Below are 23,731 nucleotides of genomic sequence, written 5' to 3' on the forward strand. Positions count from 1 at the left end.
AGAGCAACGTTCAGTGATCCGTTTTTTGTGATCGGAAGGTGTATCAGGAGCCGAAATTCATCGAAGACTTTCGGTACAGTACGGCAACAGTGTGTCGCCGCAACGGAGTGTCCACGAATGGATTGAAAAATTCAAAAAAGGTCGCACAAGTGTTACGGACGACGAAGGAGCAGGAGGCCGTTTACCGCCACAAATGAGGAAAACATTGAGCGTGCACGTGACATGGTTTTCTTAGACAGACAAATATTGATGAAGTGGCACATCGTCTACAAATTAGTCACGGTTCTGCCTACGAAATCATCCACAACAGACTTGGATTTCATAAAGTCTGTGCAAGTTGAGTCCCAAAAGAACTCGCACAGTCGCGTAAACAAATGCGCTTTGACATCTGCCAAAAACATTTGGATCGCTATGGTAATGAATGGGACGGGTCATCTTCTTAGACAGAATTATCATCGGCGACGAAACACGGATCCATCATTACGAGCCGGAGAGTAAACGGCAGAGTATGGGATGGAAACCTGCAATTCGCCCTGCAAAAAAAAGTCCGCAGGAAAACTGATGCTTACAGCTTTTTGGGACTGTAAGGCTTTAAGGCCCAGTACTGGAATATTACGAGGAAAGGGGCACGACAATAAACAGTGCGCGTTACAGTGAGGTGCTTACTGCCAACCTGAAGCCTGCAATTCGAAGCAAACGCCGAGGACTGCGTCGAAAGGTGTTGTGTTGTTGCACGACAATGCCCGACCACATACTGCTGCCCGCACTGCTGAAACGCTCCAGAAACTCAACTTTGAAGTACTGGCTCATCCTCCGTATAGTCCTGATCTTGCCCCTTCTGACTACCACTTGTTTGGTCATTAAGGGGCTTAAGAGGCATTAAGCGGCCGTCGATTTACCTTGGACGAAACAGTAAAAGAAGCGGTACATTCCTGGCTCGCAGCTCAACCGAAAACCTTCTTTTATGAGGGCATCAGGAAGCCTGTGCAACGATGGACCAAGTGCGTTGAAATGCAAGGGAACTATGTGGAAAAATGATGTACATGTAAGTTTCCTATTTGTATTGCAATAAAATTTATAACTACAATGCGGATAATAACTGACTTGCCCTCGTATATATAATATGTTGTAATTGATAATACGATATACTGCTTCTCAACAAAAGGTAAACAATTTGTCGCTTTAAACTACCTGTCCGGACCTTTCTTATGACCGTGATTCTAATAAATTACCCCAGATATTGATCAGATAAGCTTTCTCTTAAGAGTAATGACGATATATAGCCGAGTGTTCCTGGGTATGTTCATTGCGAAACTTAACATATTAAAACAAAACTGGATAATTGACTACGTAGTTCTGAAGAACTGTAATCGGGTGGTAAACAGATTTTTAAATATTAATCTTTAGATTAAAAAAAAAAAGAAGTAATATTCGTGTAAATTCGGAAGATAACTATACATTAAGAAAACGTTAAACCCATTAAAAACCGGTGAAAATGTTGGAAATTACTTATTTAGGACTAATAAAGGGTTTTAAAATTAATGCCAAATGACTCCAGGGGAAACTTCAAAACCTCAATACCATTTTTCCTATATTTGAAAAAATAAATTCTGCGAGTACAACGTAACATGATTTTATACTCACAGCTAAAGCATTTCGTTCCTGATAATTAAGAATTTTGAAAAAATAAATACAAATCACGAGTACGTATCTTTACAATTAATATGAACTGCAGCACGGTTCAGCTACCTAATATCGAAATCATTGAAATAAAAAAAAGACAAAAAGATCTAGATACTGAAAAGAGCACCTCAGCAGTGTGGTGTTCTCTTAAAAGACGAAAACAAGTTAAGTGATAAGCTGATTGAATCATTAACAGATGGGAAATAGCCAAGAACCGTTGAGTACATTCGCTGCTTAAAGTTACTGAGTAGCTTTATAACATCATGTCAAAAACCTGGAGACTTGAATGAATTTGAAACAAAAAAATTCTGTTCCTCATTAGTCTGCATTTAAACAAAACCTTTTCTGGCAATTAAGAAGGTTCCTGCAATTACTCTGTCACATGAAATTCTATTCGGAAAAACACACGGTCATTTATCTTTTCGTTATGCAATTTCGATCACTCTCAATAAAATAAAACAAGAATTGAGGGATTTAATAATTACAGATTATTAAATTAACATGATTACAATTTTAAAAAATGTAAAAATCATAAAAAGCACCCGCTATAATAAATTTAGATATAATTATATTTATTAATAAATAACAAACAAATGCATATAAAAAAATAAAACCCGTCCTGATAAAAACGAACCTGATAGAACACTCGTTCGCATTAACCTTTTTGTTTATTTTCACGTCTATAATTTTCTGAACTCAGTTCATCCTACAAATGTTTATCGGTTTTTAAGTTCAAATTACAGACTACATATTTGTCGAAATTTTTTGTACTATCAAAATAAGAAATACAAACGAAAAAAAAATAAAAAAAAAGGTTTAAGCACATTTAATGTAGATTAGACCAACATGAGAACCATAGTACGATATAAATAGGGTCGGGGTAATCCAAACTAAACGATATCGCTATTCTCATGACTACGATAACATGCTAATATTTAATCACTTAAGAAAATCTAATAAGTATCAAGGATATCAAGCGTTTTAATCTAAATTAATATAGTATTACAATATATCAAATTAAGTTAATGATAAATCTGTAATTCCATTTTTTCCTTATATCTAATACAGTATTGAACGCAATTTTACAAGTACAAAAATAACAATTCTCTTAAATTTGTAAATAGATTTAAATAAAAATAAACAGCAGAAAATGCAATTACATTTTTTCTCGCCACTATATAACTGAAACATCGCTAAAACCTTAATAATTCTGAGAAGTAAACACTTCCGTTTTACAAACTTACAACGTTTTAAAAACACTAGTCTAAAAAATAAAGATTGATTTATTTTTCAATCGCTAGTATCAAGATATATTGTTCAATAAAGATATATTGTTCAATATCAAAAATATATTGTTCAATCTGACCAACCGATAATTTCAACTTCGTGCATTTTGTAGATAAAAGCAAGTTCTTTCCTAGAATTTTGTAACTAATGTCGACTGAACGAGCAAGATTCATAACAAAACTACTGAACAGCAAATCTAAATTCCCTCTTTTCTCTACCATAAAATCGACAAATTTAAATCTCAACAATAAGCACAATCCACCCGACATGAGACGTGAAATATTCTAAGACGCTTTTTTCCAGATACAGTATAGCAGTAAAAAATGGTTATAATTTTGTTAAAACCTTTTGTTTGACAGGGACTCCTCGATCTTCAATTAATAGTAGCATTCCGCGTAAAAAGCATCAAAAGAAAATTAATTACACATTGTTAAAAGATTTGTTTTATTTTTAAGTATATTTCTTAATGGTTACTCTGCTTCTCTTAACATCCAACAGCTAAGAATTTTTTCGACCTACAAATAATAAACAGATTCTTCAATGAATACAAACTCTAGTTACGTGAATGTGAGAATAATTTTATGTACTTCGACATATTACTGAAGAGTATCATCAAAATAAAACAAACATCCGCAAGAAGTATCCTGTGAAAACGTTTTTCGATATTTACGCGCAGAAAATTAAGTTCAACAAAAACTTAATATGTCAAGTATAACAAATTTGAATATTTCTAACTTTTTATTTAATTCTGAAAGGCTGCCAAAAAACCCCACTCAAGACCACACTAGATTTAATAATTTATTATAAGGCAAGAAATTAAACAAAAAATAGCAATAACCAAAATTTAAGAAAAATTAAAAGTTAGCAAATATCATACGACATTATAGTAATATCGACTTATTAGATCAAACGAATTCCTTCAGCCTATAATTAAAGGGAGATTACATAGGGTACATGCAATCTATCATTTAAAAATATTTCACATTCGACTTATATAATGAGGAATAATAACAAACTTTTACAAGTTGACTATTGAAAAACTGTCTAACTCCGAATCTCTTACTATTTTAGACATCTTTTTTATCATTCATCCGAAATCAATATCTTACGGGTGGTAATGGTAAAAAATAATACATGTAAAAACGCCTTTCTTCCTGATCCACGACCGGTTCTTCCTTATTCTCATTCTGTGGATGCAGATTCCCTTAAACCGATCACTAGGGGGTCATGTCGATGATATCCTGCCCCGTAACGTCAGAGCTGAGAATTACACGTTCTAAATGCAGTATGGTGGACTGGGTGACAATGGACTGAACCGACACAAAGTTGGTAACTACATAATAATTTAACGGGATAAATGCTTGTTGAGTAAAGCTGGTCTTGCTAGTCCCGCCAAAAACAAAACAGCATCTAGAATTACGGAATGTTTGCAAGAACTGACTAACAAAAGAAATACAATTCTTCTTAAACAAACCTAACATAAAAAACGTATTATTTTATTCTGCCCCGTATTTTTCACTTCTAAATGAACATAAAGTTAAAATAATGAACTAATAAAGCTAAAATTTTATTTCAAAAAGAGCACGTGGAATAATCTGCTGGAAATACAGTAATTTTACACTAACTTAATAAAAATTCACACGCTATTAATAAAATTTAAATATAAAAATAACGATACTTTGTTTATAACTCAAAATTAGACTGCTGCCGCTTAACCTAAAACGTAGAGTGGATAAACTATTGTTTTACCTTTGCACTTTCCTCATAGATAAAATAAATCACTTTATTTCCATTTACACATTGTACACATGAGATTTATTATAATTTGTATTCCCCCCCCCCCCCCAACATCTAAAAATAATATTAAAAACTACATTTTATTAATTATGAAATTTAATTTAAAATCGGACAAAAACACATTTGTTAACGGTAGCATCACTTCAAATAACATGATTCTTGCTTAATATACAGCTAGCAGTAATTATTATCAGTAGTACCTATCGGTATAAAAAAATTTGCAACAGAAAAACAATTCTTTGATACATGAGAATGCAACTCTTATAAAGAAACTAATCTCAAATTAATTTAAAGCGAGTTGAAGTTAACAACCTGAAATGCCATAGAAGCAAACAAAGCGCTCATGGTAACAAATAATAAAACATAAATAGGTCAATAACCAAACTACCTTTTTTTTTTTTGAAGATGTTATTTATACGTAAGGGCTCGATTAATTAAAAAAAATAACCTTTCACCGTTCAGATACTAATATCCTCACGAGCAAGATGTTACACAAGAGATGCGATTTAATATTAAAAAATAAAAATCCTTAATAAACATTAAAGAAAATATTTTTATCAAAACGTAATTTTTTTAATATAACATATTACGCAATCGTGCAATAACCCGCTATCGTTACCATTCAGACAAAATTTGTCAATATCATGTGTTTGATAAGAAAACATTTAACATAGGAATAAGGTATAAACAACTACGATAACCACACTGACTAATTTCATACAGAATTTGTTTTAAAGTATTCCTACAAAACGATTTGACGACAAATGTATCAACTAATCCGCTATAAGCTCCCTTTTCAAATATTCAGTACTCGCATCCACAGACACAAACTTAAGACTTAAGGTCATCCAACATATAAAAAAACTTAACAAGAGCACGCAAACTAATCTGTCGCCAGCAAAATTAATAACTTAAATTTATTTTATTTTTTATAGCAATTAGCAAAATTTAATACAATAGAATGATAATCATCTATAACAAATTAATTTTATTATTCATAACATCAATAAATTACACACTACGCACGCGCACACACACACAGATATAATATATTTATTAATACCGTCCGTATTTTCCTTAAATAAACTGATATGTGTTTTCTTTTTATTACATAATCAAGGTTATTACAACAGATAAAGAAAATAAAAATCTTTAATAATTAACTTGCAAAATAAATAATCAATTAAAACAAAACACTCCAGTATACAACTGGAGTGCTTTGTACGTTAACTGCTAAACAATAATTATTAAACGCCGAGAATAAAAGAGGTAAATAACGTTTTTAAGTTAACAATAATATAAAATCAACTACAGTTGATTTTTTTATATCAATAAAAAGTTACAAAATATAAATCTCAAATTTAGAGTAGATAGTTTTTATCAAATAACTGCTAAGAAAATAAAGTTTGTAGGTTAAAAGAACTAAATTTTATAAAGTTATATATAATTCCAATTTTATTATAATAAAAGTAAACAACCTACTTTTTGATACCCAAAAAAAAACACTAGAAAAATTTTCATTCTGTTCGAATTTTCTAGTCTCAATCCTCGTTTGACTTCTGAAGGTTAACGCTATCTGTTATCTGAACACAAAATACATTTTTAATAAAGAATAGAGAAGAATTTCTAATATTGTCATCAAGCTCCATATATAAAAAGGGCTTATGACCAGTCCAAAGTTGCGTATATTGGTTTGGGTTTTCAGTTTTTTAATTCAAAAACGGACTTGAGACCATCTAAAAACGATCCTGAATACAAATTTTTAGTATAAAATACTTTTTTTTATTTTATAACAAAACGGCTAATGCTAATTTTCCATTAAGTTTAATGTAAAGATTTCCCCCAATATTTATTGGCTATGTTTATTCAAAAATTTAAAAAGCAGTTTCAAATATAAATTTATTTTTTTTAAATTATCTTGAGCACAGAAACAAACATGCATAAATAAATCCAATTAACAGTTACATATTAACTAATTACAATCGCATATTAACATAATATAATAAGGGAAAAAAGTGCATAAGATGTGCACGCCTCATATTAATTACCACCTATTAAGCCGCAAAGAGATTAATTTTGTTAAGATTTCAATTTTAGGTTTAATTCCAATTTTTGCTTTTTAACATACGTATCTTTAAAAATTGTTAATCATACATGACATCACACATCAAATAATGAGGCCGGTGTGCGTTTAAGAAACATGCCTACAAACATATAAATATTGCAAGCTGTTAAATTATTTTTTTTTATAAATAAAATTCATAATATTTACAAAATATACAAATAAAAGTGTAATTTTAGATGAATCAACAAGAATCGCTGCTATGTAACAAAGAAAAATATTCACACGGGATTAAGTAAAACTTAAATAAAACATGATTAATCTTACTTAAGCCATAATTACATATAACAAAACATACTAAAAAATAATCTTTGAGTCGGTTACATTCCCTATTTCGTGATAAAAACAGTAGAATTTTGCACTGGAAAATATTCTATAACAATATGTAAACTTATTTGAACATTTTTAATATGTTTTAGGCTCTTTAAAAAAATTCCAATCCGCAATAAATCATGAGAAGAGAGAAGTGCCGTTGCCGACTTCAAATATGTTTCACACCCAAATGCTATATATGTTGGGTTGATCAGCTTTCAATGTCTAATTGTGTATATAGTACATGGTTTAGAACAGTAAACTGCTGTGTCAAACAATGAACTACCTTTCATTTGTTCAAACAAAATATTAACACTGTATAATTGCAATGAGAAAGCCGCATATTAAATTAATATTGTCCGAGTACTTTACACTTTATTACAGATACAACAGAAAATTGGACTGTTGACATACAAACGATTTAACAACTAACATTTGAGAATTAGCAGGAAGGTCATATGCATTTGATATCCAACAGATGCACAAAACTATACAGGTATCCATATAAAACAAAGCATAAAAGTAAAGGTATAAGAAACCATGGAAAAATAATTAATTATAGTTCACAAAGCACATTATTAACCATGAATGAACTTAATCTTAATTAAAGGAGAGATAACATTCCAAATTGACAGGAAACAATGAAAACCTTAAATTACATTAAATGAGTTTTAAGTTAGTTAATAAATAATAAATCCAAAATGATTGTATTGTATAATGCAAATTATATACATGACAACCTACTTATCAGTACAACAAATAGAAATTTTAATTGCAATATTATAAAGAAAAATTTTTAACAATTTATAAATTTTTACAACACAACACCCCTCCTCATTAAAAAAATCAACATAGCCAAACTTAACACCAAAGTAAATTATCTGCACAGACCTGTAATAAGCAATGAAAAACCTTTTCTTTCTTTTTCCTGTTTAGCCTCTGGTAATTACCTTTCAGATAATATTTCAGAGGATGAATGAGGATGATATGTATAGTGTAAATCAAGTGTAGTCTTGTACAGTCTCAGTTTGACCATGAGCAATGAAAAACCTAATGAACAGTAATTGTACAAATAAAATTACCAACTGAATGAAACATTCTTGTCGATACCTTCAAGTTTTAGAAAAACTTAGGTACTTGTGACCAACATCCAAAACCTTCTTCCATTTTTAATTATGTTAACAACTTAAAAGCTTAATAACATGGTAACAAAATCCTCTTTTTAACAAAATTTACTTTTAACATTCCAAAACGTATCTCAGAAAACACAACCAATTACAGATCAAAGAAATTTAAAAATCCAGTGGGACATCAAAATCTGTAGCGAACTCAGTAAAAAAATTTAATTTGGTGTCATTATTTGCACAATATATTAACAAAACCCCTTTCTCCATTTACGAATGTGGTACGGTACACTATTTAAGCCAAACATTTTGTCATTTTCTAAAAAATGACTACTTTCTTTTTTCTGTTTGGCCTCCAGAACCACCACACGGATTACTTCGGAGAATAATCCATGTATGAAAGTAAAGGAAGAGTAGTCTTGTACAGTCTGAGGTCAACCATTCCTAAGATACGTGGTTAATTGAAACCCAACCACCAAAGAACACCAAGTAATCCATGATCTAGTATTCAAATTCAAAGAAAAGTAATTGTCTTATAGGATTTGAACTTTGGAACTCTAGACTTCAAAATCAGCTGATTTGCAATGACGAGTTCACAACTACTATTTCTACACGCCGGGTTGGTAGAAATGACGACTGGCCAAAATTAAATTGACTTGCCATTTTCTAAAAAATGACAAGTCGTCAAGAAGGAAAAACACCCCCCTTGACAGGCTTATTAGATAAAGTGAGTAACCCGGTTTTCCATTTCTTCTTTTGTTACAAAATTTAGGTTTGTTTACCACAAACAATGAGAAGCATTACTTTCAAAGAAATCAACAATGACCTGGCACCTTGTGCATTTCAGATACTTTACAGGAATGATGAAAAATAACAAATTATGTAATCTCTATCAACAAACATAAGATTTATGAAGACTCTTCTTTGTCCTCAAACCGATTATAACCAAATTGAGAAAAAGTGAAAGTAGACAGATGAAGTAGAAGGTAGGAATACTAGAGGCATTTAATGTAATAATTTTTATTATAATATCTAAATATTATGGCACTTTAGCCATCTTGACAGTCAATAACAAAATTAAAAAAGAAAATATTGTAGAACCTTATAAGAAAAATAGTAATAACGGATTTGTGGTATTTTCATAACAATCACGATAAAGATGAATCTAAGATTAATGAACAGTTCAAAACATTATGTTATACTTTAAAAGTTTAATGCGGTTAACAGGATTAAAGATGATAAAACCAAAATATGTAATTATCTTTTATCCAACTACCATAAAAACAAACAATCATGCAAGATGTGTAAAACCTTACCAAAATTAACTTCATCAACCAAACAATTCCAGAAAATGACCAAAATTAAATCTAAAAATAGCAATCATGAAATAAGAAAACTTATATTTATATTAATTACAATAAATACTTCATGGAATTTAATTAAAGTATTTTTTTAAAAATTCAGGATATTCCTAACAAAGTTATGAAGAAAATAGAAACTACACAAAGTACAATCACATAAGTGTCAAAGTAATGTCTAGTAGAATATATGAAGAGAGAGGGTTTGATTGATAAAATCTCTATTCCTAAATGCACTCTCTCAAAATAGAGCCTTGGATTAACATAATCCCTCCTTGTCTTATTACTCAAATATTTCACTCTTTTTAACATAATTTATAAAACATCCAGATTAAAATTTAATTCTATTAGAAAAATAAAATTATTTAAAATGTAGGTACTACCTACCAAATTCTTTTTCTTCTTATAAGTAAGGAAACTATTCTTTGATTCTGTAATTAAATTAAATATACATTTTAGAAAACTTAGTTAATAAATATTTTCAAACAGCTCTGTTAATAGTACACTTTTAAACTTTTATATCTAAATGATAAATTTTTCTGTGGTACGTATATCATGCAGGTCATATGCAGACAAGAAAGAAAATAATTTTTCACTAAAATACTACAAAACAAACTGTTTTGATATGACAAACCAGCGGTTAATCAAAACATGTCTTATTGTTCCCACAGTGCAGTTAAGACATAGATATGAGTAAAAAAGTTTCATTTGTTGACATACAGAACGAAAGATATTAGTGGTAAGTACACTAAACTGACTTCTTATAATAAAATATGAGCATAATATTGATGTAAAACAATATTTTTCTTAGTACTGAGCTTTTATCCCATAACAATTAGCAAACATATTATAATATGAAAATTTTTATAGTTATTGCACACCAAAATAAAAAAAAAAATCTACATATATGATTAATGAGAATACAGTATTCATTTACACTCACAAAACAATACTATATTTTTTCAATTTCATTTATTTTTTTTTAATTTTAGTGCATAAATATTTTTTTAAATACTTAAAAATTTATTCCCTATTTACAACAAATAAAATAATAAAGATAAAAATGAGTTATATTAGCATGAATTAAAGACTGATCTATACATACGATAACTTTTAACTTCAATAAATTAAAATCACCATACAAATTATGTTCATCGCACATACTGGGAAGAAACAAAAACAGCTATTCACTCACATAAATAACTGTTTGTAGCCTAAAACTCAATCTTTTGAAATTTATTATAAGAGAAAAATATCTTTAATCTATTTTATAATCAATAGATAAATGGCAAAAATGAATACCTACTTTTCAAATTCACCTACTTTCAAATTCATACACAGCAAATTTAAAATAACTTTTATTATAGTTTAATTAAACAAATAAATAAACTTAAGATAGTTAAACTTAAAATACCATTATAAATTGTTATTTTTCAATGAATATTGTAAAGCAAATTAGGTAATACACAGTTGTCGTTCCTGTCCTGGCTGCAGTATGGAGGGAGGATCTTTCTTTAAAATAAATGTTGATTTATGAAAAATGAATGCAAGGTTCATATTATCAGTTTTAATAAATGTTTACACAACACGCAATCTTAAAATGAAATTCTTTAATTGAAATGCTGTAATTCAGAATCCTGATTAAAAAGAATATCAATAAACTTTTTGACAGTTATTATTAAACAGTAATAAACTTAACTTTCTTGTTTTATGAAAAATAATTCAAAATAGAAATTTTTTACGTTTTATCATGTTGCATTTCAAATTTATGATTCATCAAATTTATGTTCCATTAGTTTCATTAATGTAAAAATTAGCTGCTAATTCAGGTGCATTAGTTTTGTTTTAATTTTAATAGTAGATTATTATTATAATAATTTCACTGTGTTGTCCTTTTCTGCCACAAATGCTGAATATCGTTTGGTTATTGATACAGAAAATGAACTAATGATAATTTTACATATAACTTATTTTCTTTATATTAAATTTATAATTTTTCACATTTTAAAATAATTAAATAACAAATCAAACAAGTAATCATAGATGGTAATACCAATGATAACATCTTAAATGAATACAAATACATAATCACTCTTTTAAAGGAATAAATTAAAGGATAAAATTAATGAACCAGATGAATTCTTTAAAATAATCAAGGAAGCAATAAAAAAGAACATAATAATATAACATTGATTTTTAAGTTGAGATAACAGCTATCATAAAAAAGGAGTGTGAAAAAAACAAAAACACGACAGAATGAATTTATTTTTTGTCATTGATGAAGGGAGAGGGGATTAATCAGACCTTTCCAGTATACATGGAGCTTAAAATTGAAGCCTTAGTCCCAAACATGTAATCATGAAACATATTTAAAATACAATAATTGAGCAGAGATTTTGTTCAAATCGGTATTTGAACAGAATATTTGTTTAACATGTACTTTTCTCTTCCTTCTCTATGAATCATGAGACCTTGCCGTTGGTGAGGGGGCTTGAGTGCTCAGGGATACAGAGTAGCTGGACCGAAGGTGCAACCATATCGGAGAGGTATCTGTTGAGAGCCAGACTAAGGAATGATTCCTAAAAGAGGGCAGCAGCTCTTTCAGTAGTTGTTAGGGGCGTGAGTCACAATGACTTAAACGGCCATATCAACATCACTCAGTCCTCTGAGTACTGCGCAGTTGAAAGCAATGGAAAACTACAGCTTCTTTTTTTTTCCAAGAAAATGTGGCTCTCTGCATTTTTCAAAAGCAATAATGGAGGCGCCTTCCTTGGTAAAATATTCCCCCGTTCAAATCTCCGGGGAGGGGGGGACTTTTAAGGAAGGGGTCACCAGAAAAGTAAAAAATAACATTCTACGAGTCGGAGCGTGGAATGTTAGAAGCTTAAAAAAGGTTGGTAGGCTAGAGAATTTAAAAAGGGAAATGGATAGGGTAAACGTGGATATAGTAGGAATTAGTGAGGTTCGGTGGGAAGAGGAAGGCGACTTTTGGTCGGGTGACTTTAGAGTAATTAACTCAGCGTCAAATAATGGGCAGGCAGGAGTAGGTTTCGTGATGAACAAGAAGATAGGGAGGAGAGTGGAGTATTTAAAGACGCATAGCGATAGAGTCATTGTAATAAGGATAAAATCAAAACCTAAACCGACAACGATTGTTAACGTCTATATGCCTACAAGCGCCCATGATGATGATGAGGTAGAATGTGTATACGAAGAGATTGATGAAGCAATTAAACACGTAAAAGGGGATGAAAATTTAATAGTAGTTGGAGATTGGAATGCAAGCATTGAAAAAGGCAAGGAAGGAAATATAGTGGGTGAATACGGGCTGGGCAAAAGGAATGAAAGAGGGAACCGACTTATAGAGTTTTGCATGAAGTATAATTTAGTAATTGCCAACACCCAATTTAAAAATCATAATAGAAGAATATACACTTGGAAAAAGCCAGGCGATACTACAAGGTATCAGATAGATTATATCATGGTTAAGCAAAGATTTAGAGATCAACTCGTGGACTGCAAAACTTACCCTGGAGCAGACATTGATAGCGACCATAATTTGGTGATAATGAAATGTAGATTGGGGTTTAAAAACCTGAAGAAAAGGTGTCAGATGAATCGGTGGAATTTAGAGAAGCTTGAGGAAGAGGAGGTAAAGAACATTTTTGAGGAGGACATCGCAAGAGGTCTGAGTAAAAAAGATAAGGTAGAAAATGTAGAAGAAGAATGGGAAAATGTTAAAAAGGAAATTCTTAAATCAGCAGAAGCAAACTCAGGCGGAATAAAGAGAACTGGTAGAAAACCTTGGGTTTCAGACGATATATTGCAGCTGATGGATGAACGTAGAAAATATAAGCATGCTAGTGATGAAGAAAGTAAAAGGAACTATCGGCAATTAAGAAATGCTATAAACAGGAAGTGCAAACTGGTGAAAGAAGAGTGGATTAAAGAAAACTGTTCAGAAGTGGAAAGAGAAATGAACATTGGTAAATGGACATTGGCGCATATAGGAAAGTTAAGTAAAATTTAAATCTAATAATGTGTTAAACAAAGATGGTTTTATAGAGGAAGAAGAGGAAGTTGAGGAGGATGAAATGGGAGAAACAATACTGAGATCTGAATTTAAGAGAGCATTAAAAGATGTGAATGGCAGAAAGGCTCCTGGAATAGACGGAATACCTGTAGAATTACTGCGCAGTGCAGGTGAGGAAGCGATTGATAGATTATACAAACTGGTGTGTAATATTTATGAAAAAGGGGAATTTCCGTCAGACTTCCAAAAAAGTGTTATAGTAATGATACCAAAGAAAGCAGGGGCAGATAAATGCGAAGAATACAGAAAAATTAGTTTAACTAGTCATGCATCAAAAATCTTAACTAGAATTCTATACAGAAGAATTGAGAGGAGAGTGGAGGAAGTGTTAGGAGAAGACCAATTTGGTTTCAGGAAAAGTATAGGGACAAGGGAAGCAATTTTAGGCCTCAGATTAATAGTAGAAGGAAGATTAAAGAAAAACAAACCGACATACTTGGCGTTTATAGACCTAGAAAAGGCATCCGATAACGTAGACTGGAATAAAATGTTCAGCATTTTAAAAAATATAGGGTTCAAATACAGAGATAGAAGAACAATTGCTAACATGTACAGGAACCAAACAGCAACAATAGCAATTGAAGAACATAAGAAAGAAGTCGTAATAAGAAAGGGAGTCCGACAAGGGTGTTCCCTGTCTCCGTTACTTTTTAATCTTTACATGGAACTAGCAGTTAATGATGTTAAAGAACAATTTAGATTCGGAGTAACAGTACAAGGTGAAAAGATAAAGATGCTACGATTTGCTGATGATATAGTAATTCTAGCCGAGAATAAAAAGGATTTAGAAGAAACAATGAACGGCATAGATGAAGTCCTACGCAAGAACTATCGCATGAAAATAAACAAGAACAAAACAAAAGTAATGAAATGTAGTAGAAATAACAAAGATGGACCACTGAATGTGAAAATAGGAGGAGAAAAGATTACGGAGGTAGAAGAATTTTGTTATTTGGGAAGTAGAATTACTAAAGATGGACGAAGCAGGAGCGATTTTATAAAATGCCAAATAGCACAAGCTAAACGAGCCTTCAGTAAGAAATATAAGTTGTTTACATCAAAAATTAATTTAAATGTAAGGAAAAGATTTTTGAAAGTGTATGTTTGGAGTGTCGCTTTATATGGAAGTGAAACTAGGGCAATCGGAGTATCTGAGAAGAAAAGGTTAGAAGCTTTTAAAATGTGGTGCTATAGGAGAATGTTAAAAATCAGATGGGTGGATAAAGTGACAAATGAGGAGGTATTGCGGCAAATAGATGAAGAAAGAAGCATTTGGAAAAATATAGTTAAAAGAAGAGACAGACTTATAGGCCACATACTAAGGCATCCTGGAATAGTCGCTTTAATTTTGGAAGGACAGGTAGAAGGGAAAAATTGTGTAGGCAGGCCACGTTTGGAACATGTAAAACAAATTGTTAGGGATGTAGGATGTAGAGGGTATACTGAAATGAAACGACTAGCACTAGATAGGGAATCTTGGAGAGCTGCATCAAACCAGTCAAATGACTGAAGACAAAAAAAAAAAATGTACTTTTACAATTTATCTCAACATAATACTGTTAGCATGACATGTAGTAAAAAATAACACAAAAAATATCAATTTAAGATGCTGAAAAGGTAAAACATTGCAACAAATTTATCTGGTCTAAAATTTTATGAGCTTTAATGAAACTTTTTGAAGAGGAAACTTCCTTTCCCATTTTCATTTCTATAAGTGTAGGTCTGACCCTAATACATCCATGCTGACAATGCAAGGACTGATAAGAGTCAACTAGCATGCTCTTATAGCACCTGGTGGGGACAGCCTATAGAGGAATTCTGAAGGACTTCATCTCTTGTACAGTAACTATGTAAACCTAAAGTGCACTAGAATCTTCATCACATAAACCAGCCTCTCAACAGTCTACCATAATGTGGACATGTGTAACCAACTTGCTTTAAGAGATTAGTATCTTAAAACAAGTTGGTTACCACAATACAATAAGGATGCGAAGTCTGTTTCATCAATTTTCATATTAACCCAGCCCAAAAGCAATTTGTGATAGCAAAGTTGAACAATTTACCATATATTTTGGAGTAATGCTGAAAATATTACAGAAATAAACAGGTTTAAAGAACTGTACACTTTGTTCAACAGCGCCCAACATTAAGTATGTTGTCAAAAGATGAAATCAAATTTTATAGAAAAAGTGTGGATTTTGGTCACTTGATTGAACATTCCAGAATAAGCAACAATCCACACATTCAATTTTAAGAAATAATATATGAGCACAATCAGAGACTATTAAATTTGTGTTTAAATTGTTTCTACATCATGTAACTAAAGAAAAATTACACTCAACAATCAAGACTGCCGTGATTAGCGGTAAGTCCTGAGTAAACGAAATGACCCAGAAACCAAGCCTTATTAATTGCATTGTTAAAATAAAAACCATATTACCAAAATTGAATATGTAATGAGCATTGTTACAAAATGCAATAGACTTACCCAAGAAGCCAATAAAATGACTCTTATGTATGTATGATGAAAACCATATATACACACATAAAATCATTATTTCTTACCACATACAGAACTACAGTTAAAAAATGGTAAAAAAACTATCATTTTCTGACTGGTTTCAGAGGGGAAAAAAACAGAATACTTTTCAAGCATCAAATTGCATTAATTTTTTATAATATTTATTACTTGGTATATTTCTTATCAAAATAACCAGTATAAAATCCATGTGCTATGACCAATAACATAATTTTTGCAGTACTAAAGTACACTATGAATCATTAAATTCAATCGCATAAAATTTAATTCACCAAAAAAGTTTGGTTTTCCTTTATCAAATGTATTACTAACATATTGCGGAATCAACACAAATAATTAAAAAAAAAATAACTACATTTAATGAGCTTTAATTGTTTATGAAAAAATAAAGAGAAGCATAACCTATACTGTTCTGGTCCTTCTAGTTTTATATCTCAGGATGTTTTATATATGCATAAAACATCCTGAGAATTCTCATCTAATATAAGGATAAGTTTATCCTATTGCTAATCTGTACTGAAAAATCTTTTTACTTCCAACATTTTTTAATACGTGTAACTGCTTTAAATGCAAACTGTATGCACACAACAAGGGTGAGTAGATTTCAAAAACAATCCTATTCAAACTGTAAAATACTTCAGAAGTTTTATCTTAATAGACATAATTTTACAAGTAGTTCCTTAATGTTTTAAAGCTTTAAGTTATAAATGTAACTTTACTTGTAATTTTCTTACAAGTGCCATAAAAAAAAGTTGAAGTGACTGGGCATGAGTCACTAATGAAATCGGCACAGCCGTTGCCGACATCAACAAGCTTCCTGCACCAGATTTATTCAAGTAAGAATGGCATGGTGATTTTCTGTTCATCTCTTTTCATAGAACCGAACATCATCTGAACATGTTAAGCACACCAGAGTGCAGGAGATACTCAGCTCTGTAACAGACACCTTAACTATGTTCATCAAAATGGCTGGATGGATAATGAGTTATCGTCCAGACAAAAATATCAGACCAGCAACTAATAATAGTGCCTCTTGTACCTCAAGTTCTTTACATTTGTCAATACCATATGAATAGGATGAGAAGTAGCAAAGCAACAAAGTAGTTAAGGTAACAAATTAATCAACACTTTCTGTCAAAAAAAAAAAAGAGAATACTTTTACAAACTTTTAATGTTGCTACATTATGTAGAATAACTTATTAAAAAAAAAAAATTCAACAACTGTGACAATTTCTATTTATTACTTTTCAAGATCAATTTAAAGTTTTATTGCAACATAAATTACAATCACATATATAAAAAATAATTTATTACAAATGACTACAGGGGCTGCTGTCAAAAGGTATAGTACATTAGTCATAAGAATGTTTTTTATCTTATGGTAGCAATTTGGTCAAATATTTGTCTGGGAGATTACAATATTCAGTACATATTTATTTTAAAGCCATACAGTGTCATACTTTTATCGCAAATTATTTGAATTACAATGGGCAAAGAAGCCAAAATAAAAATAATAATTGCCAGAAAATACCACTTCAGATTTCTACTAAGATAATATCTGCAACAAACAAACGATTCCCATTAGAGTGTAAAACATTAAAGGTATAATGGAACCCACATTGGAAATAACAGAAAATAATATTAAAATCTATTATTAAAAAGAAAACACGCATAGCTTAAAAAACTAACAACCAATTAATAATATTTATATATATATAAGTTCATCTAACATTGACAACTATAGCCTCAACTCAAGAACAAAAAAATAAATAAAAGATCATAATGAAATTAAAATACCAACAGTTTTTTTTTAAAATGTACATAATTAATATTTCAGATACATTACCGAAAATACTACAAACTCTACATGCTACTTCAAATTTTTTGTGCAAAACCAGACATATAAAATCAAGAAACATTAAGTATTAAAAGGCCATTATAATTTTACAAAACCACAATTGCAAAACAATCAGAATATTGCCACTAAATAAATAATTAGTCAATGCAGATGCTTAGAAAGAAATTCAAAAACCCAGCTCTAATTATTTTTAAGAATCACTTTGACTATAAACTTATCAAATTTTGTCCTGCTTATCAATAAATAATTATTGATTACAATATAAGTTGAGAAATATTGTAGAGAAATATTTTCCTGTAAACCATAAAATTTATTTATTAACCATTCAAAGCAACAAATCCTGTGGTATAATTCATCATAAACACAATTTTTTTTTAGTAAATCATTTAAGGGAGATTTACACAAAATATTGTGACTAATTTTCCACCAGACAAAATTTACATAATATTTTCATAAGATCAGTGTTTTCTTACTATTAATTATCATTAACAGAATTAAACAAAAATAAATTTGTAAAAAAGAATCTCTACCGAAACACATTGGTATAGAATATAAATATACACAAGTTCTGCGTAAAAATTACCAGATTATAAAATGATCACCAGACTGAAAAGTGGCACTTAAATCTACCACCTATAAACAATGATGAGGGAATACAATAAATAAAAACTAAATAATATACGGCCTGGAAACAGACTAAAATTTCAACATGATATAAATACTTGGATACAGATAATAAACTGGATATTTTAAATTATGAATATCAAGTGGGCAACATCATTGACAAAAAAAATAAAATTCAGCTCAACTGCATAATTTTATGATCAACTGAATCTTTGAAACTAAACATTTTATGAATGAAATATATACAAAATTTTACTATGAATATCAGCTGTTAAAACAGATGTGTAGAAAAGTTTAATTTGTCACAATAGCAAGGTAAATATTATCATTTTAAATTTAAAAAAAAAATATATATATAAAATTGCATATATGCACTTCTTTCTACTGCACATTGCAAACAATAATATTTAATATTAACAACAGAGTTCAGTATTTTTTCAGAAGAAAGAATAACTTGAGAACATTATTGAAAAAAAACTTTTTGCCTGGGGGGAATGCCAAAGTAAACATAGAAATAACTGTTAAGAAAAATAAATTAATCATAACCAAAAGTGTTATTTTTAACTTAACGTATTTGTAATAATCAGAAACTATGGATGCACACATAATTTAAAGTGCTAATTATAATGTATCTTTAAACACCAAAAAATAAATAAATAAATAATAGTTTGACGAATGAACAGAGTTCAAGTTAATATAATTTTATAACTAATCACTACAAAAAAATATTATAATTAAATTTAATTTAATTGACACACATCATAATTTAATTTTAGTAACACACAAGAAACATAATTAGTGTCATTTTTCTCTGACAAAAAAATCCATAAAAACAATTCTTTTTCTTTTTCTGATTAGCCTCCAGAACCACTGTAGGGTATTACTTCAGAGGATGATATGTATGAATGTAAATGAAGTGTAATCTTGAACAGTCTAGGTCGACTATTCCTGACATGTGTGGTTAATTGAAACCCAACCATCAAAGAACACTGATTAATAGCAGAAATTGTTTTTCATTCTGCTTACAATGGTGAAAAGAATAGTTTTTTTAGTCTGAAAGCAGCAGTAAATAAGATAGAGATTTTTAAGGAAAAAGCATGACAAAGTATTTTTAATTATTGGTTCTAAACTCCCAAACATAAATGCAATGTTATTAACCAAGAAGGCTTACACTTGTTTATTTTATTTTAAAAAATATATATTCGGTCATCTAAGTTTAAAGTATTTATCTCCTTATGTTATAATAAATAAGTGAAAATAAGTTTTTATTTTTTTATATTCTAATAAATGTATGTTAATGTAGGTTTTATACAACCAATTTTGGTGAATATGACAAATTATTTAACCAAATGCAATTAAATCTAATTAATAACAAAAAGAATGCATTTCATCAAAATATTTTGTTTACACTTCATCAGACAAATCTGTAATTCAAAGCGATAGATCCACATATCTCAATTTAAACCTATAGAATAGTATGTTTTTAAAAAGTAAAATCATATTTAAACTGCAGTGGATTTTGTAAGTCAATTAATGTTCATTTTCACCATATAGTATAGCTTATGTAGTGACTCATCATAACATTTTTTTTAAATTTTGTAAAGTAAATCACATCTAAAAGTTTTGGCAACCTTTAATGACACTTTTTGTTATCACTGTCCCTCTTTAAAATTACAGTATCACAGATAAGCATTCACTTTTAATTAGCAGTAAAATATAATAGCTTAATTTCAATTAATAATACAAATCTAATTAGGAGAAGCATATTTTTAAAATTTATTTTACTAAAAACATACGGTAATTGAGGAAAAAAATATGTTTAAAAAAAATGAAAGCAGTGAACAGAATCAATCATATTCACTCTTTTAGAACAAGTGGATGAACTAATAACAAAAAGGCCATTAACATTTTATTAAAAATTAATGACAATCATACCTTTAAATAAAGTACCTAAAGTTTATTTACATATGGATTCAAGCCAAAGTAAACAATTTTGATAATAATATAAATATTAGAATTTAGTTGTAAAAACAAGATTCTGTTGTAAACTACACAAGGCAAACTACTTACATTGAGAGATGCTGCTGTGGCTGTTGTGTTTGCAGATGAATATTGCTGCTGGAAGATTGCATTTCATCACAACTTTCACCACCCGAACTGCTAGCAGTAACATCAGAATCAACCCCATTTTCCACAACCTTCAACTGAGTATGTAGTTGTCCCATCACATCTTCCACTTCACTTCTAACATTTTCACTTAACTTTGGAACTATTGCTCCAGCAAGTGGAAAATTTTTCAAACCGTTTGCACTACCAATTAGATTAGAATAATCCCTAGAACCTGAACCAAAATATCTACAAGATTTTGTATGCCTATGAGCAGCTAAAGCCTGCTGTTGAGAGGCTTGTTCCAGCCGCCTGATAAGCACACTAATATTGTTCACAGCCTTCCTTTTGCAATCCTTTTCACAATTTCCGTCACACCCAACTGAAGCATGAGGATGTTTTACACTAGCACTGTTGGAACTTGCACTATCTGTTACATTAACAGTTTGATTTAAATGTTCTAGGAACCCAGTCACTTCTTCACAGGCATGTTTACCAATAGTTCTTGCCTGCATCTTGTGAAGACGTCTCAGCAACCTTTGTAGTTTTCTTTCAGTGTAATACTGTTTCTTCTCAATCTCCTCTACTTTATCTTTAATAAATGTCTCTTTGTTTATCATCAAGTTGTTTTCTCCTAAATTTTCATCAACACACATGTTCATTACATCTACATCTGTAAACAACTCTCTATCAAAATTTGCGAGACCACTTGGTAATTCACTACCATCAGATATAGGAAATATACTGTTCATGCCTTCTGTTTCAGAACTTGGTCCGGGGTCCATGGGTACCATCTCATTTTCACCATCGGCACCGTTTGATTCCATACTCTTAATAACTTGTAATATTTCATCAACATTCTGAAAATTTTTAAACAACTGATCCACATCAGTGGAGCAACACCCTTTCTCTTTCAAATAATTCAACGATTCTGTTTCAGACTTGGTTAAACCCATGTTTCCGTCCAAGTCCCCCATAGGTGTACCACTATTGTTCATTATAAGACCACTACCCGAATTTGCCAATAAATAGTCCGAGGCTTCTTCAATTTTATTATCTATAACCTGAGATTCTTTGCTAATCTTTGGCTTTAAGGAACCATTACTTATGTCTGCATTAATGGATTTAGTAGGCGATATACGCAAATAAACTTTGTTATCTGAAGTTTTCACACTCGTACTTGCAAAATGTTTTACAGGTAAATTACAAATTGTATTCTGTGTTTGAAGTAACACTTTTTTACATTGAATAACTTTGTTAAAATGTTTTCCATTTGATAATTTAAAAGTAGAAACAGTAGTTTCTGGAGGTATTGTCGTCGGAGTTAACCGCAACTTCTGAGTCTGTCTGGCATCTGTCAAAGCTGGTGCCATGACAACATTTGGGTGCCTCAAGGAGGCAAATCTTGGTCCCATTCATTCATAGGGACAAAATAATGCCATTATATACTCAAAACTTCAAATTATATATTTAACGCTTAAAAGTGAATAATTAAAGCCAAGATATCCATTAAACTTAGTAACATATATTATCTAAAAGCAGATAACAGTCAAGGAGTATTGAGAACAGATTAAGTTTTATTGATAAAAGTGCATTCGATTTTCTACGCACAGGAGAATATTTTCCGGTAAAATTTCGTCGATAGTCGCATCAGATATCGGCCCGTTAAACAAAACAACCGGGTTTTGTTAGCCTACCTTCGAAAACCGTTTAAAATAAAACCAGTAAACATATAAACAGTCTCTGACTGCAACACATACCACCTAGAACGTCTTACTGTGCTACAACTTGTTACACCCGAGTTTTGACAACGAAGGGTGCGCGCTCATTGAAACCAAATGGCAATAAATGCACGTTTCTTTTGTAACGATCTTGTACAAAAATAGTTCACTATTCTCTAGCATTATGCGAAACTTCGAAGAAGTATCCAACAAAAAACTCATAAAAACACATTAAACTAGTACTAAACGAACCAAAGTTTAAAATAATAAGTCTCACCCACGTGATGAAGAAATACACAGACACTTACAAAGTACGAATGATGCAAAGATACCATTGCACCACTCGGAAAGAAAACTTCCACTATTACGGTTTTAATTAGTTTCACGCACACAATCAATAAACGAAAACAATGTTAACGTTTTACTCTTACTTAACACAGTTAACTTAAGTGAAAAATTAAGGGTCTTTATAACTACTATAACAATGGCGGAGTATATAAATGTTCAAAGAACCACACCACTGCTTGCTAACTGAACAACGATCACAACGGCAAGGAACAGCCCAACTACGATTTTGGAAACTACATCAAATGAGTGAATGAATTATTATTTGTAAATAATTCAAACTATAATTCAATAACAGATTAAAATAATATAAAAGGAGTATCATAGTTTAGTAGCAGTATATTATTAAATATTCTCAATTTCACATTACCGCGAAAAATAGTTTTAACCTAACATAATAAAACAGACGCTGGTTTGAGCTCTCTACAAATATGACATCAATGCACGGGCCACGAAAGGCGTCTGCGTAGAAGAAACAAGGAACACACTTGTACGCCCGCTTTCTGCATTAATAAAACAACTAATTTTTCTGTGTAAATAACACATTTAAGTGATTTTCTATTAAAATACTACTAAAAATCTATAACAAAATCGTATTATGTGAAAATTATAATAAAAAGTTACTTATTTTTAATAAAAAGCCAGATTTTGTGAAATAATTAAGAGGGTAGATGCACATTAGATGGAACAGCATTGAGGATTCACAGTCTTCGCGCGGGTACGATACGCATGCGTTAAGTATGGCGACAAGTTGGAATCGTT

The 23,731-nt window shown here is 30.5% G+C and overlaps 1 protein-coding gene across 4 annotated transcripts in view; it reads right to left on the reverse strand.

The window, feature by feature from the left end:
- nsl1 (non-specific lethal 1) overlaps window positions 1-23,384 on the reverse strand; it is a 112,999-nt gene extending 89,615 nt beyond the window's left edge. The window contains exon 1 of one of the 4 annotated variants that reach the window (XM_075366269.1): window positions 20,868-23,384. In XM_075366269.1, the coding sequence (XP_075222384.1) occupies window positions 20,868-22,318 (1,451 nt within the window). In that variant the 5' untranslated portion in view covers window positions 22,319-23,384. The remainder of the gene's footprint in view (window positions 1-20,867) is intronic. The other 3 variants (XM_075366268.1, XM_075366267.1, XM_075366266.1) reach the window with 3 other exon arrangements.
- Between the last annotated feature and the right edge of the window lie 347 nt (window positions 23,385-23,731).

This window comes from Lycorma delicatula, chromosome 5 (genome assembly GCF_047948215.1).
Source record: "Lycorma delicatula isolate Av1 chromosome 5, ASM4794821v1, whole genome shotgun sequence".
NCBI lineage: Eukaryota > Metazoa > Arthropoda > Insecta > Hemiptera > Fulgoridae > Lycorma > Lycorma delicatula.